This window comes from Scyliorhinus canicula, chromosome 27 (genome assembly GCF_902713615.1).
Source record: "Scyliorhinus canicula chromosome 27, sScyCan1.1, whole genome shotgun sequence".
In the NCBI taxonomy this organism is placed as follows: domain Eukaryota; kingdom Metazoa; phylum Chordata; class Chondrichthyes; order Carcharhiniformes; family Scyliorhinidae; genus Scyliorhinus; species Scyliorhinus canicula.
In genome coordinates, this window is record NC_052172.1 from 13,249,085 (window position 1) to 13,263,706 (window position 14,622).

Sequence of the window (14,622 nt, forward strand, 5' to 3'; positions counted from 1 at the left end):
ACGCTGCCTGTGGCATGTGGCTTGTCAAAAGGAGGTAAGGCACACGCGTGTTGGATGGAGTTCCTTTCTCGTCCATTGTCCAAAAGCGATCGGGTCTGATGGTTTGGTCCACACCCAGCTGAATGCACAGATTATATCTGGATGTTTTGTGAATGGTTCAGGAGATGGGCCATTTGCACTTTGTCCCTGGTGGGCTACTTCGAGAAAGCTTTAATGGCTTTGTAATTTGTGGAGTGTGGTCATATGAATGTTCGGCCATTTTAGAAGCTGCTTTATAAGACACTTTAAAATGCTGTTGTTCAGGCTTTGTAAACTTTTATGCAGTAGTTTCAGCCCAGTCAATAAATAAAATCATTTTTAATATAAAATATTGATCACACCATTACACTTCAATGTTTATATTTTGTACCTCTTGGCATGAAGCCCTGTATTCCATTTGCATTTTAAAAATAAATTTAGAGTACCCAATTATTTTTTTTTCCCAATGGGTCCTCAGCGCCATCATCCCAGTGCTAACCACTGCGCCATGTGCCCCCCCCCCCCCCCCCCCCCCCATTTGCTTTGTCCCTTGCATCACCTTAGCCAAATCACTGGAAATAGCCTGTTTCTACTAGGTCACAGTCGCCTATTTTCCTCTGTAAACTTCAATATTGCACACTCCAGTCTGAAATTCAGATTACCTGAGCAGGGAGACATGGCCTTGGTTGAATGTCGTCTCTGGCTCACGGTACCTCTGACAGTGTAGCGGTACCTCTGACAGTGTAGCGGTACCTCTGACAGTGTAGCGGCACCTCTGACAGTGTAGCGGTACCTCTGACAGTGTAGCGGCACCTCTGACAGTGTAGCGGTACCTCTGACAGTGTAGCGGTACCTCTGACAGTGTAGCGGTACCTCTGACAGTGTAGCGGTACCTCTGACAGTGTAGCGGCACCTCTGACAGTGTAGCGGTACCTCTGACAGTGTAGCGGTACCTCTGACAGTGTAGCACTGCCTGAAGGCTATGTTTAAGCTTCTAGGTTGCTGTAAAGGAGACAAGGGGCTGGATAATGTGTCGGTGGGATGCTCCATTTGGTGGTTTCGCGACGGCTTGGGGCTGCCCCACAATGGGAAACCCCATTGACCGGCCGGCGTAACAGAGCATCCCGCCGGCGTGGTGAAATAGAAATGTGGCGTGGCAGGGCGGAGAATCCAGCCCACGAGTTCTGTTTCTCCACAAAACACCTTTATTTCTTTGATCCAACTTCATGTACAAATCTCCACCAACAAATAGTGCCACCTGTAACCCCTTTATATATCAGTGACGTCTGTTGGATAATTGACATCAAATTAGTATTTAATTGGAAGGTCAGTTAACCCATTCCTAACAGGCTATACCGAAGTATCTGCTCCTGTGTGTCTTGGGTAAAGACATTTCCCAGTAAGGTGACTTAATCGCAACAGACCCGGGAACCATTCCTGGCCTTGTGGTGATGTGCATCACTGTAAATACACAAGGGGTTAATGTAAATACATGTAGACTAGCTAGACACTGGAGGGAGCACCAGAGACATGACACACAGACACTCAACCAATAGAACAGTTAGATAGGACATGACCAATGGGCATTCACGATACACACAGAGGTGACACGACCACAGGAAGGCATTACACCAACCCATATATAAAGGACACCACACACATGATCTGCCTCCAGTGGAGACAGTCAGTGAGTACAGAGACTGGATTGATTCAATATCACTCCCACCACGTGGATTGTAGCAGACTGGTTAGTCAGTCTGGGTAGCTATAGAAGGATTAACAGTAGTGTTGAACCCGAGTAGTAAAAGTGTAAATAGTTTAATAAATGCCGCTTATGCTACGCTTAGAGCATAACAAGACAGGCCTGTGCTGAGTTAGTCTTATGTCAGCTGGAACGATAGATGGAAAATATTTCGTGTTGCTTTTGGGATCAGGAATGGGTTGATGTTCCTGCTCTTCATTACCATCCAGTGGCCCCTGTTGAAAAATGCATCGTATGTGTGAGGAAACTGGACTGCTATGAGTCTTGAGACCAAACAGCCTGCGCATTGAGAAACGGTTGGGTGGGTGATTGTACCTTTTCATTTGTTTTCTCTTCTGTTGCCCCCAGCTCCAGTACCTGCCTCAACTAACCAACAGCAACATCTCGCCAGCGCCCGAGACCAAGAAGTATCACCGGCACAAGTACGATCACCATTTGCCCAACATCTGACTATATGGCAGCAAAAGCCAGCGAGCCCAGCCAAACACCCACCTGCACCTTCAAAACTTCTACTCCAAGTGGAACACCTGACAACCACTTCCAAACCCACTGTGCATTTATAAGGACCTGGTGATTCAGTTGAGGACATTTAAGGAGTGCGGAGTGGGGGGGGGGGGGGGGGGGGAGGGGGATTGGGTGCTGGAGAGGGACTTGTGTACTGGTAAGATATTGCGCTCTTAATTTGCCATAATTTTCTCGAGGAAGTCCAACCTCCTCTCCCCCCCCCCCCCCCCCCCCCCATGACTGTCACATCCATTGAGTCACATGACAGACCCGTGCCGATATTGCAATGAGTGGTTGGTGGAGCCTGCCTGGCGAATTGTAATTCTCCCAATGGCCAGGTCCCTTATGATATTTGAAGATACCCGATACATACAGCCAAAGTGGTGACCTACTCACAAGACATTTGTTACTTTCTTTTGGTTTGCAAATTCTTTTCAGAGGCCAGCAAATCCACCAGGTGGCAGTCTTCCTAGTCGTTTGAGAGTAGACTTGTTTTTAAATAGAAGACAATGAAGTTGGTGCTTCAGAAACGTATTGCACAGAGCCACCTACGGGCCAGAACGTGCACCTGCAGAGACTGTTGACATAGCAAAATGGAATAGGAAATGTTGACTTGCCAATTTGCACTGGGAACCGATGGCTGAAAAACAAATCATTTCAGCAGGAAGTAAGCTTTTATGAACAGCAAGTGCCTTACACCCTCTGTATGATTTTTCAGAGAACCCAAACAAATTGATTCTGTTTCCCAAATAGTCGTGTTCTGGGATCTGTTATGCACGTGCCTGTGCGTGCATGTCATAGGAAGGGTGACTCTATGCTCAATCCTGAACATCTAACCAAATACCCCAGGCTCACTGGATAAAAGCAAATTACTGCGGATGCTGGAATCTGAAATGAAAGAGAAAATGCTGGAAAATCTCAGCAGGGTCTGGCAGCCAAAGAGTTATCGGACTCGAAACGTTAGCTCTTTTCTCTCCCTCCAGATGCTGCCAGACCTGCTGAGATTTTCCAACATTTTCTCTTTCGCCCCAGGCTCGCTCACTCCTGGGTTTGGATAGATGACAGACGTGGCTTCAACCCCCCTCATTCAGATTTTGAACTGAAACTCATGACTCCAGCTGGAATTTAAAATTGGAATAAGTCTTTGGTTGCACGATTGTTTTCCAAAAGTGACAGCTGTAATGATTTCAAAAGGTGCAGCATTTCTGAATTCAACGTTTTTCACACGCACCATTTTTTTTTAAACAAACAATTTTATTGAGGTATTTTTTGGCATTGTAAACAGTTACAGATTACAGAAATATGCAAACATCAACCGAAAACCAGCACTTCAACCAAACCATAATGCACATACCCTCTCCTCTCCCATAGACACTACCCGCCTATTTATCCCTCCTACTATACTCTGATCTCCCCCCCCCCCCCCCCCCCCCCTCCATGTTGACGTTCACTCTCCCGCGAAGAAGTCGATGAATGGTTGCCACCTTTGGGCGAACTACAATACAGATCACCTCAAGGCGAACTTGATTTTTTCCATACCCAGAAAACTTGATATGTCCAAAAGCCATAGCTCGGTCTTCGGGGGTTTTGAGTCCCTCCATGCCAACAGTATTCGTCGCCGGGATATCAGGGAAGCAAAGGCCAGAACATCGGCCTCTTTCTCCTCCTGGACTCCCGGGTCTTCCGAAACCCCGAAAATTGCCACCCCTGGACTCATCACCACCCTCGTTTTCAGCACCCGGAACATGACCCCCGCAAATCCCTCCCAGTACCCCCTAAGCTTAGGGCATGCCCAAAACATGTAAATGTGGTTCGCTGGTCCTCCCGCGATCTAGGGCACCTGTCCTCTATCCCAAAGAATTTGCTCATCATGTCGGCCCGGTGAATGACCTTAAACTGAATCAGGCTGAGCCTGGCACATGTTGCGGTTGAGTTTACTCTACTCAGGGCTTCCGCCCATACCCCGTCCTCCATTTCCCCGCCGAGTTCCTCCTCCCATTTGAGTTTCAGCTCCTCCGTCTGGAACTCTTCCCCCTTCATGAGCACCTTGTAGATATCCGAGACTCTACCCTCTCCTCCTTCTCCTCGAGAAATTATTCTGTCCTGAATCCCTATTGGCGGGAGGCGTGGGAATGACGCGACCTGTCTGCGTACAAAGTCTCGCACCTGTAAGTACCTAAAGTCATTTCCTCTTTCCAGCCCAGCTTTCTCCTCCAACTCCCTCAAACTCGCAAAGTTCCCCTACAGGAACATATCCCCCACCCTCCTCACCCCCGCCCGCCGCCATGCTCGAAACCCTCCATCCATCTTCCCGGGGGAAAAACGATGGTTATCACAAATTGGAGCCCAGACGGACGCACCCACCTCCCCTACATGCTTCCTCCACTGGCCCCAAATCCGCAGGGCCACCCCCACTACCGGGCTGGTGGAGTATCTGGCCGGCGCAAGCAGTAGGGGAGCAGTGGCCAGGGCTGCCAAACTGGTGCCCCTACACAAAGCGGCCTCCACCCGCTCCCAGATAGACCCCGTACCCACCATCCATTTCCTTATCATGGCTATGTTAGCCGCCCAGTAGTAGTTGATCAGATTCGCCAATGCCAGTCCCCCCTCGCTGCGGCTCCTTTCAAGCTTCGCCTTCCTCACCCGCGGGGATTTCCCCGCCCAGACAAAGCTCATGATGATTTTGCCAGTCCTTTTGAAAAAGGGCCGTGGGATAAAGATCGGGTATGAACAGGAATCTAGGGAGGGTTGTCATCTTTACCGTCTGCACCCTCCCCGCAAGTGATAGCGGGAGTGCATCCCATCTTCGAAACTCCCTTTTCATTTATTCCACCACTCTAGTCAAATTTAACTGATGTAACCCGCCCCAGTCCGTGCCACCTGTATCCCCAAGTACCGGAAACATTCCCCAACCAGCCTAAATGGCAGCTCCTTCAGCCTATTCTCCTGGCCCCTTGCCTGCACTACAAACATCTCACTCTTGGCCATATTTAATTTGTACCCTGAGAAACGGCCAAACTTCCTCAATGTTTCCAGTATATTTTTCATCCCGGCCAGTGGGTCCGACACGTACAGGAGCGGGTCACCCGCATAGAGAGAGACCCTGTGCTCACCCCCCCCCCCCCCCCCCCCCCCCCCCCCCCCGCCCCCCATCGGCTGTCTGGCTCTCCATGGGTCCACTGCCCCCCGGGAGCCTACTCTTTCTGGGACATGACCAGTCTAGTCCCGGGTCGAGGACCATATTAAAGTCCCCCCCATCAACAACTTGCGTGAGTCTAGGTCTGGGATTTCCCCCAGCACTCTTTTAATAAAGTCAGCGTCGTCCCAGTTCGGAGCATATATATTCACCAGTACCACTCTCCTCCCCTCCAGCTTGCCCCTTACCATAAGGAATCTGCAGCCGCTGTCAGCGATTACGCCCTCCGCCTCAAATTGAACGCGCTTATTGATCATAATTGATCATAATTGCTACCCCCCCCTGGACTTAGAGTCCAAGCCCGAGTGGAAGACTGGCTGATCCAGCCCTTCCTTAGCCTAGTCTGGTCAGACACTTTCAAATATGTCTCCTGCAACGTAATTACGTCTGCCTTCAGAGCCCGCAAGTGCGCAAACACACGCACCCTTTTGACTGGCCCATTTAGTCCTCTGACATTCCAGGTGACCCCCCCCCCCCCCAAACGCCGGTCAGCCATAACCTTTCTTGGGCCCACCCCCGGCCCATGCGCCACACCGCTCTTGGCTCGCCTCTTGGCCGCCTCCACCCCCGACCTCCTCTCCATAATCTATTTCAGACCCCTCCCATGTCAGCAAAATAACTTCCCACCCCCCCTTCCCCCCGGAGCAACATCTCCCGATAACCCCACCCCTGCCATCTACTGGCTGTATTCACACCCACCACCTGACTCCCTTGACTAGCCAATCTGCTAGTCCAGTGACTTATCCCACCGACGGCCCCTTGTCCCACTCCCATTGTTTCCCCGACCTCATCTCCCCACTCCCCAGCACACCATCCCCCACTCCAACCCACTGGAGCAATCTCACTAAGATGGGAAAGATCAAATGAAATGGAGACATCAAACAGCACCGTGAGGCTGCTCCGGGTACAATACATTTCCAGCTGTGTACACAGCAAAGTGTTAACCCATGTCCCTTTCTGATCATTAATAAAATAGCAGCACAGTAACACAGTACCTGTATATCACCCACCCGAAGCAAACATAAAAACCACGGACATAAAAACCCCCAACCAACATCTTTAACCCCCATTGCTTACCGGCCACCTTTATTTTACAATGAAGGCTCCCACACACCCAAAGAACACGACGAAAGGTACCAACAACAGCAAAAAAGAAGGAGAAAAAAAAAAGAAAGAAAAAGAGCGTACGAGAGGGGGATCCCCCCCCCCCCCCCCCCCCCCCCCCCCCCCCCCTGCAGGCAAAAGCTGCCAAAAATACACCACATGGCACCTTCAAAGCAGTAGACAGTCGACCGTCAGTCCAGGCACAGTAGGTATCCCCCCAAACAATAACTCTCGGACCCTAACTTGCATCCGTGTGTCCTTTTTTCGGGACCAGCCCCTGATCCCTCGCAAAGTCCATTGCTTCTTCGGGCTTGGAGAAGTAGTGGTGCTGGCCCTGATGCGTGATCCAAAGACGAGCCGGGAAGAGCAGACCAGACTTCGCGTGCTTTTTAAGTAAAACCTCCTTAACTTGTTTAAAGGCTGCTCGACGCCTGGCCACCTCCTGGCTTAGGTCCTGATAAATGCGAAGAACACTGTTATTCCACGTGCTGCTCTTAGCGCTCTTTGCCCGCTGCAACACCCACTCCTTCTCTGCAAACCTGTGGAATCTGATCACCATCGGACGGGGGGGACCCCCCGGATGCATCTCTCTCGCCTGTACCCTATGTGCTCCCTCCGGCGGTCGCTGAAAGGCGTCAGCCCCCAATCAGCTGCATCAACAGGTCTGCCACAAATGCTGTGGCCTCAGCCCCCTCCGGGAGGGTGATGATGCTCAGATTTTGTCTGCGGGCTCTATTTTCCAGCTCCTCTACTCTGTCCAGCAGTCTTCTCCGTCTGTCCTTCAACCTATCGACTTCTAGCGCAGCAATCGTCTGCGCATCCGCCTGCTCCTCCACCGCCTCCCCCAGCTCCTTAACTTTTTCGTCCTGGGCATCCAATCTCTGGTTCAGCTGATCCACTGCCTTCTGAAGTGGGTCCAAGTTATCTCGCTTAAACGATGCTTTTTATCACCTGCAGCATGTTTTCCAGCGCTTGCTGGATCGCCGGGTCCGAGGTCCGTAGGTCCGCCATCTTTGCTCCCGGGTCAGCTGCCCCTGCACCTTAACTTTGTCCCTTTCTTTCCCGTTTTCGCTGCTTTCTGCTCTCTCGCGGTTCCATGCAGCTCTGCCCGTTCCTCAGCACCTCCGTGGCCGTCTTTCCAGCGCTCCGCAGTCCCGCAACACCGGGGAACCAGGTCCTCAAATCCCACCAGAGTGAGAACCACCGAATGCGCGGCTCACTCACTCATCGCCGCCACCGGAAGTCCCACACGCACCATTTTTGACGAACAATAAAAGTAGTGTCTAATTCAGCAGTTGGTGGGGTTACTGAAGTGAGACCCTGTCTCAGTGGGCTCCATAGGTGGTTAGGAATCAATTAAGAATCCATTGCAGCGGAGTGTGGCACTGGCAAAGCCAATAAGAGACTACGGGCACGATTTAACGGAAATGAAACAGCGTCCCGTGTCCAGCACATTTGGCCGGGTGCTCCACAGCACTGACAGCGCCGAAAACGACCCCGCTATTAGACGAGACTTTACTTCATTCCTGTACCTTGGTGAGGTGCGCTCCGCCAATGCCGCACTTAGTCCCGTTTCCTGCACTAACAAGCTCCGTGGCTTCCAGAGCCCCCTCCCCCAGCTCGCCCATAAGAGTCATCAAGCCCCCTGCATCCTACCTCATAAGGGCAGGGCACCCCAGGGCCCAATCCTCGGCACATGCATGATGCCACTTGGGCACTGCCTGGGTGGCTCTGGCAGGGTACCAGAGCCCAACCACCTTGGGGCCCCAGATCGCCTGAGAGATCCCGATCCCCCCCCCCCCACCAAGTGCCGGTCTATGTTTGTGGAAACCAGTGCTAAACGGTGCCTGCCTGGGGTCTCCGAGGCGAGGCTATTAGGTCCCGGGTACTGGGTAGATCCGGCGTATATAAATTCAAGAAAGTCGAACTGCTCATTTGAATATGCAAATCTGGGTGCCACCCTCAAAGGATGGGATCAAGATCGCGACACCTCGCAAGGCGGGCCTGGTAAATCTTTCCACATGGGAGTGGAGCCATTGGGATACCTATTCTAGCATTGGCTTTCCAACACGGTGCTCGAAAGAATGAAAGATCTTCCAACGCGTTGCTCAAAAGATTATTTATATGGATGCAGAGTGTAGCTTCACCAGCAACTGGCACAATTCCCCAGGATTGCTGCTTGGCAATAAAACAATAGCACAAAGAAGTAGCTCAAACTACACAGTCACAACAATGGGTGACTTTGGGGAGGCTCTCGGCTGTCTATCGTGTACGAATCTAAAGCCACCCCCCACCAACACCCAACGGTTGAGTGACTCCTGGGCCATCGTGCCAACAGGTTCAAGGTAAACTACGTAAGATAAATAAACTCTTCTGTGAATGTCATTGGGTTCCAGCTGGATCTTGAGGGGCTGGAGTTGAGTTTTATCGCAGTTCCTAACTTGTTTAATACAACATACTCTGCAAAAGGAACATTCGTTAAAAGTCTGGATTGGTCTGTGCCTCGCGGACAGTCCCGCCCTTCATTCCTGTTGGTATGCTTTGCAAGTGAGAAGATGGGGGGGGGGTCCTACTTCCCACTCACTGCAACCATTTGGCTTTACTTCCCAGCCACAAGTATACGGTTATTGGGAGTCTTGCTGTGCATAAATTGGCTGCCACATTTCCTACATTACAACAGCGACTACACTTTTTAAATGAATCTCCTGGACACTGCCGTGAGCAGCTTAGAGGAAACTCATTTTACAAAGAGGGTGCTTTACGATTTACTTTGAACTCTTTGATTGATTGGAGATGGGAAAATTGCTGGTTGACTGGTGAGTGATTGAAGATGGGACGTCATGCGATGAAACCTCTGGGAAGACATCCTTGGTCGAGAGCCCTAACTCTTGTTGGATAGTCCCCGAGGCTCATCATCCAGCATATAGCAGTTTCTTTGACTTGAGACAAAAAAAGCCCACATAAACACCAGCAACCATCTCTTGCGCAAGAGACGTTAGGAAAGCTTGTGAATTTTGAGTGTGTAGAGAGTAGGTCTTTAGGCCAGTCCCTAAGCTGGGTGGGGGGAGGAACAAGCGTGCCATATTGATTTGGGGCCAAGGGTCTCCAGTCTGAGGCAGACAAGTCTGTAATGGGTTTTTGGGAGACCTGTACACTTAGACCTACTCCCCAAAGCCTTGCTCATTTTTTTTCTTTTGTGATACATATCCAGTTCCCCTTTGTCGTGCCTTTTGAAAGTTGTAGCTGTGTAAGATCGGCTGTACTGACCAACAATCCAAGTAGCTGATAAATGGGATGATGCAGGAGGGCTGGAGTGAGGATGGAACCCTGAACCTTCTGAGAAGTGCATTACCCTGAGCAATGGCCGACATATTTTCAGTGGTGGAAGTCGAGTGCTGGGGGATTCTAACGAGTCGTGGCTGGCATGGCAATGTACATTGGAACGGTGAAGGAGCACGAAGCAGAGTCTCTGCTTTCTTTGACTCGTGGCTTCTCTCCACCGACAGCGCGATAACATGTATGGGCCGCTTGGATGAATTGTATGCATTGACCAAACGAGTTACAGAGTACTGGTGGCTTTGTGGAACTGGGTTCAGCCTACTGTACCAGCACATCAATTGAAAGCTGGTCCAGAGACCTGGCTTGTCCCATCGCTCATGTTTTGTCTCATAAATCAGCCAGATGCTCTCCCAGTTCATCCTCCCTCCTCCTCCTCTTGGAGCCAATTTGTGTTAAATTTACACCAAAGGCCCAGACCATGTAGGCGCGGGATGCTTTTGTATAATAAACCTGTTTCTTTTAAACTAAGCTGAGCAATTGTTTGTTTTTTGTGACTCTCGTCTACAGACAATGGGGATCATTCTGCCTTCGTAAGACATCCTGAATCGTTCATTTCCCCGCTCGCATTTAGCGCTAGGAATGATTAACCCTTCCTACCAAATAAGAAGGGGACTATAGAAGCGTCACCACAGCAAGAATTAAAAGTAGATCGAACAGCCTCTATTTCAGCGGTCCTATTCCATTGGCCACTAAGGCTGCAGTAATGCCATGCTGCCTTTTGGTGACGTTGCTGAGCGGCAAAGCCATTGTCAGCTTACCAATGACACCGTGAGACTGTAGGATGGTACTGCAGCTGCTTCCTCCCAACAGATGATGGAGGATATGCAAATATTAGGCACAAATGCCAAATACTGTTGCTGGAAATGTGAAACGAAAACCGAGAATCCGGGAGCTTAGCAATCCAAGTGGTGTGTAAATGGGGAGACTTGGCAATGAATGTGGCGACTTGGCACTGAAATCAGACGGTATGTTCGGTGCTCCCTTTGATGGCCAAACCAAGAGCTGTTTTTCATTGGCTCAGTAGAAGCTAAAATGCATGAAAAGAATGCACCACCATTTTATTATTCAGGGAAAGAAGAACAGATGTTCGTACTTCCCAATCCTTCCCTTTCTCCCCTGCAGAGTTTACAGTTGAAAATATGCAAGATGTAACTCCATGGCTGACACATTTGAGTCAGAATATTGTGGGTCCCAAGTCACCCACTCTAGAAACTTGAGCACATTATCCACTCTACGAAGACTACACGGTCAGAGGTGCTGTCTTTCAGCTGAGAGGCTGAACCAAGATCCCATCTGCCTTCTCAGATGCCAGCAAAATTCCATGCTGCAGCATTAAAGAACAGGGAGGTTCCCTCCAGTGTCCCAGATGGTGGCACAGTGGTTAGCACTATGACTTCACAGCGCCAGTGTCCCGGTTTGATTCCCACTTGGGTCACTGTCTGTGTGGAGTCTGCATGTTCTCCCTGTGTCTGCATGGGTTTCCTCCGGGTGCTCCGGTTTTCTCCCACAAGTCCCGAAAGATGTGCTATTAGGTAATTTGGACATTCTGAATTCTCCCTCTGTGTACCCGAACAGCGCTAGAATGTGGCGACTGGGGGATTTTCACAGTAACTTCATTGCAGTGTTAATGTAAGCCTACTTGTGACAATAATAAAGATTATTATTGTTAGATACTATTTAGCCCTCAGCCATCACTAAAGCAGATTATCGGTTCATTATTACATTGTTTTTCACGGGAGCATACTGTGTGCAAATTGACTGCCGCTTCCTACATCACAACAGTGACTACACTTTAAATGCATTTTCTAAATGGCTGCTCTGTCATTAAAACCCCAGCTTTAGCTGTGAGCATAGCTAATATACTCATGCATAGCCAAACTCAAAAGATTGCACAGATAACCACAACAGCCTAATTTTTTAAAAGTGCTTACGAAATATGTCCTGGATGAGGAACATCTTTTAGAAGTGAAACTCCTTTAGCTTCAAGTGCACGGAGCAATGGGTTGACTTCATGCTAGTGGTTGGTAACTGTACAGAACAAGCAGGTTCTACAGAGCAAGTTCAAGCCAATGACACTCCTCTGACAAGGAATGCTCCCTTCTAAACAACTCCCACTTTGGCTAATTGTTCTTCTCTATAAACCCACCACTGTGCTGAAAGCAAGGTAGTGGCTTAATGTTATGCTCCCAATGTACTGCACTCAGCACAGCAGCCCAGAGCACATTTGCAACCAATTTAGAGAAATACTGGAGTAGGCCAATTTAAGATTGTCAGTCGGGCTTGCGATGTGGCACATTAGCGTGATCTGGAACCTACACATTAATACACAAGACCCTGCTCTTTGTAGACAAAAAATGTACACACATTGCACTTGTTTCAGCTAAATGTGACAGCGATTCGCCGATTCATTCCCCAGGGCAATGCCTTGACCAATCAGGATCAAGTTAGTTGGTTTCAATTTCAAACAATGCTAGAAAGTTATCTGTCAGTCACCATCAACTGGTGCATTCTCCATGGCAATGCCACTATTAATCAAAGTCGACTTGCCAACTAATCAGCATTCTCTTCTCACATAGTCTAAAATTGTTGTTTTCCCCTTAAACTGGTATTCTTGTGGAGTGCCCTGATGAATGCAAGGTGAAAAGCTTCAAACATGTCTCCTCTTTCAGCCAGAGTCACGTTCCGTACCAGCAAAGGGCGCATTGAAAAAATGTTTCCTGACTCCCATTATTGGACCAAAGAAATTCAGTACTGGCTCGCAGAAATGGGAACATCAGCAGATCATTTAGCCCCTTGAGCTGCTTATGCCATTCAATAAGATTATGGTCGTTCTGTGACCTTAGCCCATGTCTCTGCTTTTGCACCATATGGCTGATTAGCAAAATCCTGGCCCTCTCAGATTCAAAATTAACAACTGACTCAGCACCAACTGCATTTGCAGCAGAAGATCAAACTCCTACCAACTCGGGAGGGGGCCATACTGGACCTGGTATTGGGGAATGATCCCGGCCAGGTGGTTGAGGTTTCAGTCGGTGATTACTTTGGGAATAGCGATCACAATTCCGTAAGTTTAAGAATACTCATGGACAAAGACGAGGAAAGGTTGATTAGCGTGCAGGACAGACATGTCCCTGTGAAAATGAGGGATAGAAATGGCAAGATTATGGAACCATGGATGACGGTTGGAATTGTGAGACTAGCTGAGATGAAAAAGGAAGCATACATAAGATCTAGGCGACTTAAAACTGATGAAGCTTTGGAGGAATATCGGGAAAGTAGGACAAATCTCAAATGCGCAATAAAGAGGTCTAAAAGAGGTCATGAAATATCTTTGGCTAACAGGGTTAAGGAAAATCCCAAAGCCTTTTATTCGTATTTAAGGAGTAAGAGGGTAACTATAGAAAGGATTGGCCCACTCAAAGACAAAAGAAGGAATTTATGCATGGAGTCAGAGGAAATGGGTGAGATTCTTAATGAGTACTTTGCATCGGTATTCACCAAGGAGAGGGACATGACTATGTTGAGGTTAGGGATGGATGTTTAAATACTCTAGGTCAAGTTGGCATAAGGAAGGGGGAAGTTTTGGGTATTCTAAAAGGCATTAAGGTGGACAAGTCCCCAGGTCCGGATGGGATCTATCCCAGGTTACTGAGGGAAGCGAGGGGCAAAATAGCTAGGGCCTTAACAGATATCTTTGCAGCATCCTTGAGCACGGGTGAGGTCCCGGAGGACTGAAGAATTGCTAATGTTGTCCCTTTGTTTAAGAAGGGTAGCAGGGATAATACAGAGAATTATAGACCTGCGAGCTTGATGTCAGTGGTAGGCAAACTGTTGGAGAAGATACTGAGGGATAGGATCTATTCACATTTGGAAGAAAATAGACTTATCAGTGATAGGCAGCATGGTTTTGTGCAGGGAAGGTCATGTTTTACAAACCTAATAGAATTCTTTGAGGAAGTGACAAAGTTAATTGTTGAGGGAAGGGCTGTAGATGTCATATACATGGACTTCAGTAAGGCGTTTGATAAAGTTTCCCATGGCAGGTTGATGGAAAAAGTGAAGTCGTATGGGGTTCAGGGTGTACTAGCTAGATGGCTAAAGAACTGGCTGGGCAACAGGAGACAGAGAGTAGTGGTGGAAGGGAGTGCCTCAAAATGGAGAACGGTGACTAGTGGTGTTCCACAGGGATCCGTGCTCGGATCACTGGTGTTTGTGATATATATAAATGATCTGGATGAAGGTATAGGTGGTCTGATTAGCAAGTTTGCAGATGATACTAAGATTGGTGGAGTTACAGATAGCGAGGGGGACTGTCAGAGAATACAGCAAAATATAGATAGATTGGAGAGTTGGGCAGAGAAATGGCAGATGGAGTTCAATCCAGGCAAATGCGAGGTGATGCATTTTGGAAGATCCAATTCAAGAGCGGACTATACGGTCAATGGAAGAGTCCTGGAGAAAATTGATGTACAGAGAGATCTGGGAGTTCAGGTCCATTATACCCTGAAGGTGGCAATGCAGGTCGATAGAGTGGTCAAGAAGGCATACCATGCTTGTCTTCATCGGACGGGGTATTGAGTACAAGAGTCGGCAGGTCATTTTACAGTTGTATAGGACTTTGGTTAGGCCACATTTGGAATACTGTGTGCAGTTCTGGTCGCCACATTACCAGAAGGATGTGGATGCTTTAGAGAGGGTG

The 14,622-nt window shown here is 48.8% G+C and overlaps 1 protein-coding gene across 1 annotated transcript in view; it reads left to right on the top strand.

Annotated features, from left to right (window-relative positions):
• LOC119957993 (cyclin-dependent kinase-like 1) overlaps positions 1–2,376 on the top strand; it is a 74,082-nt gene extending 71,706 nt beyond the window's left edge. The window contains exon 9 of the mRNA XM_038786244.1: positions 2,129–2,376. Within this exon, the coding sequence (XP_038642172.1) occupies positions 2,129–2,230 (102 nt within the window). The 3' untranslated portion in view covers positions 2,231–2,376. The remainder of the gene's footprint in view (positions 1–2,128) is intronic.
• The last annotated feature ends 12,246 nt before the right edge of the window (positions 2,377–14,622 follow it).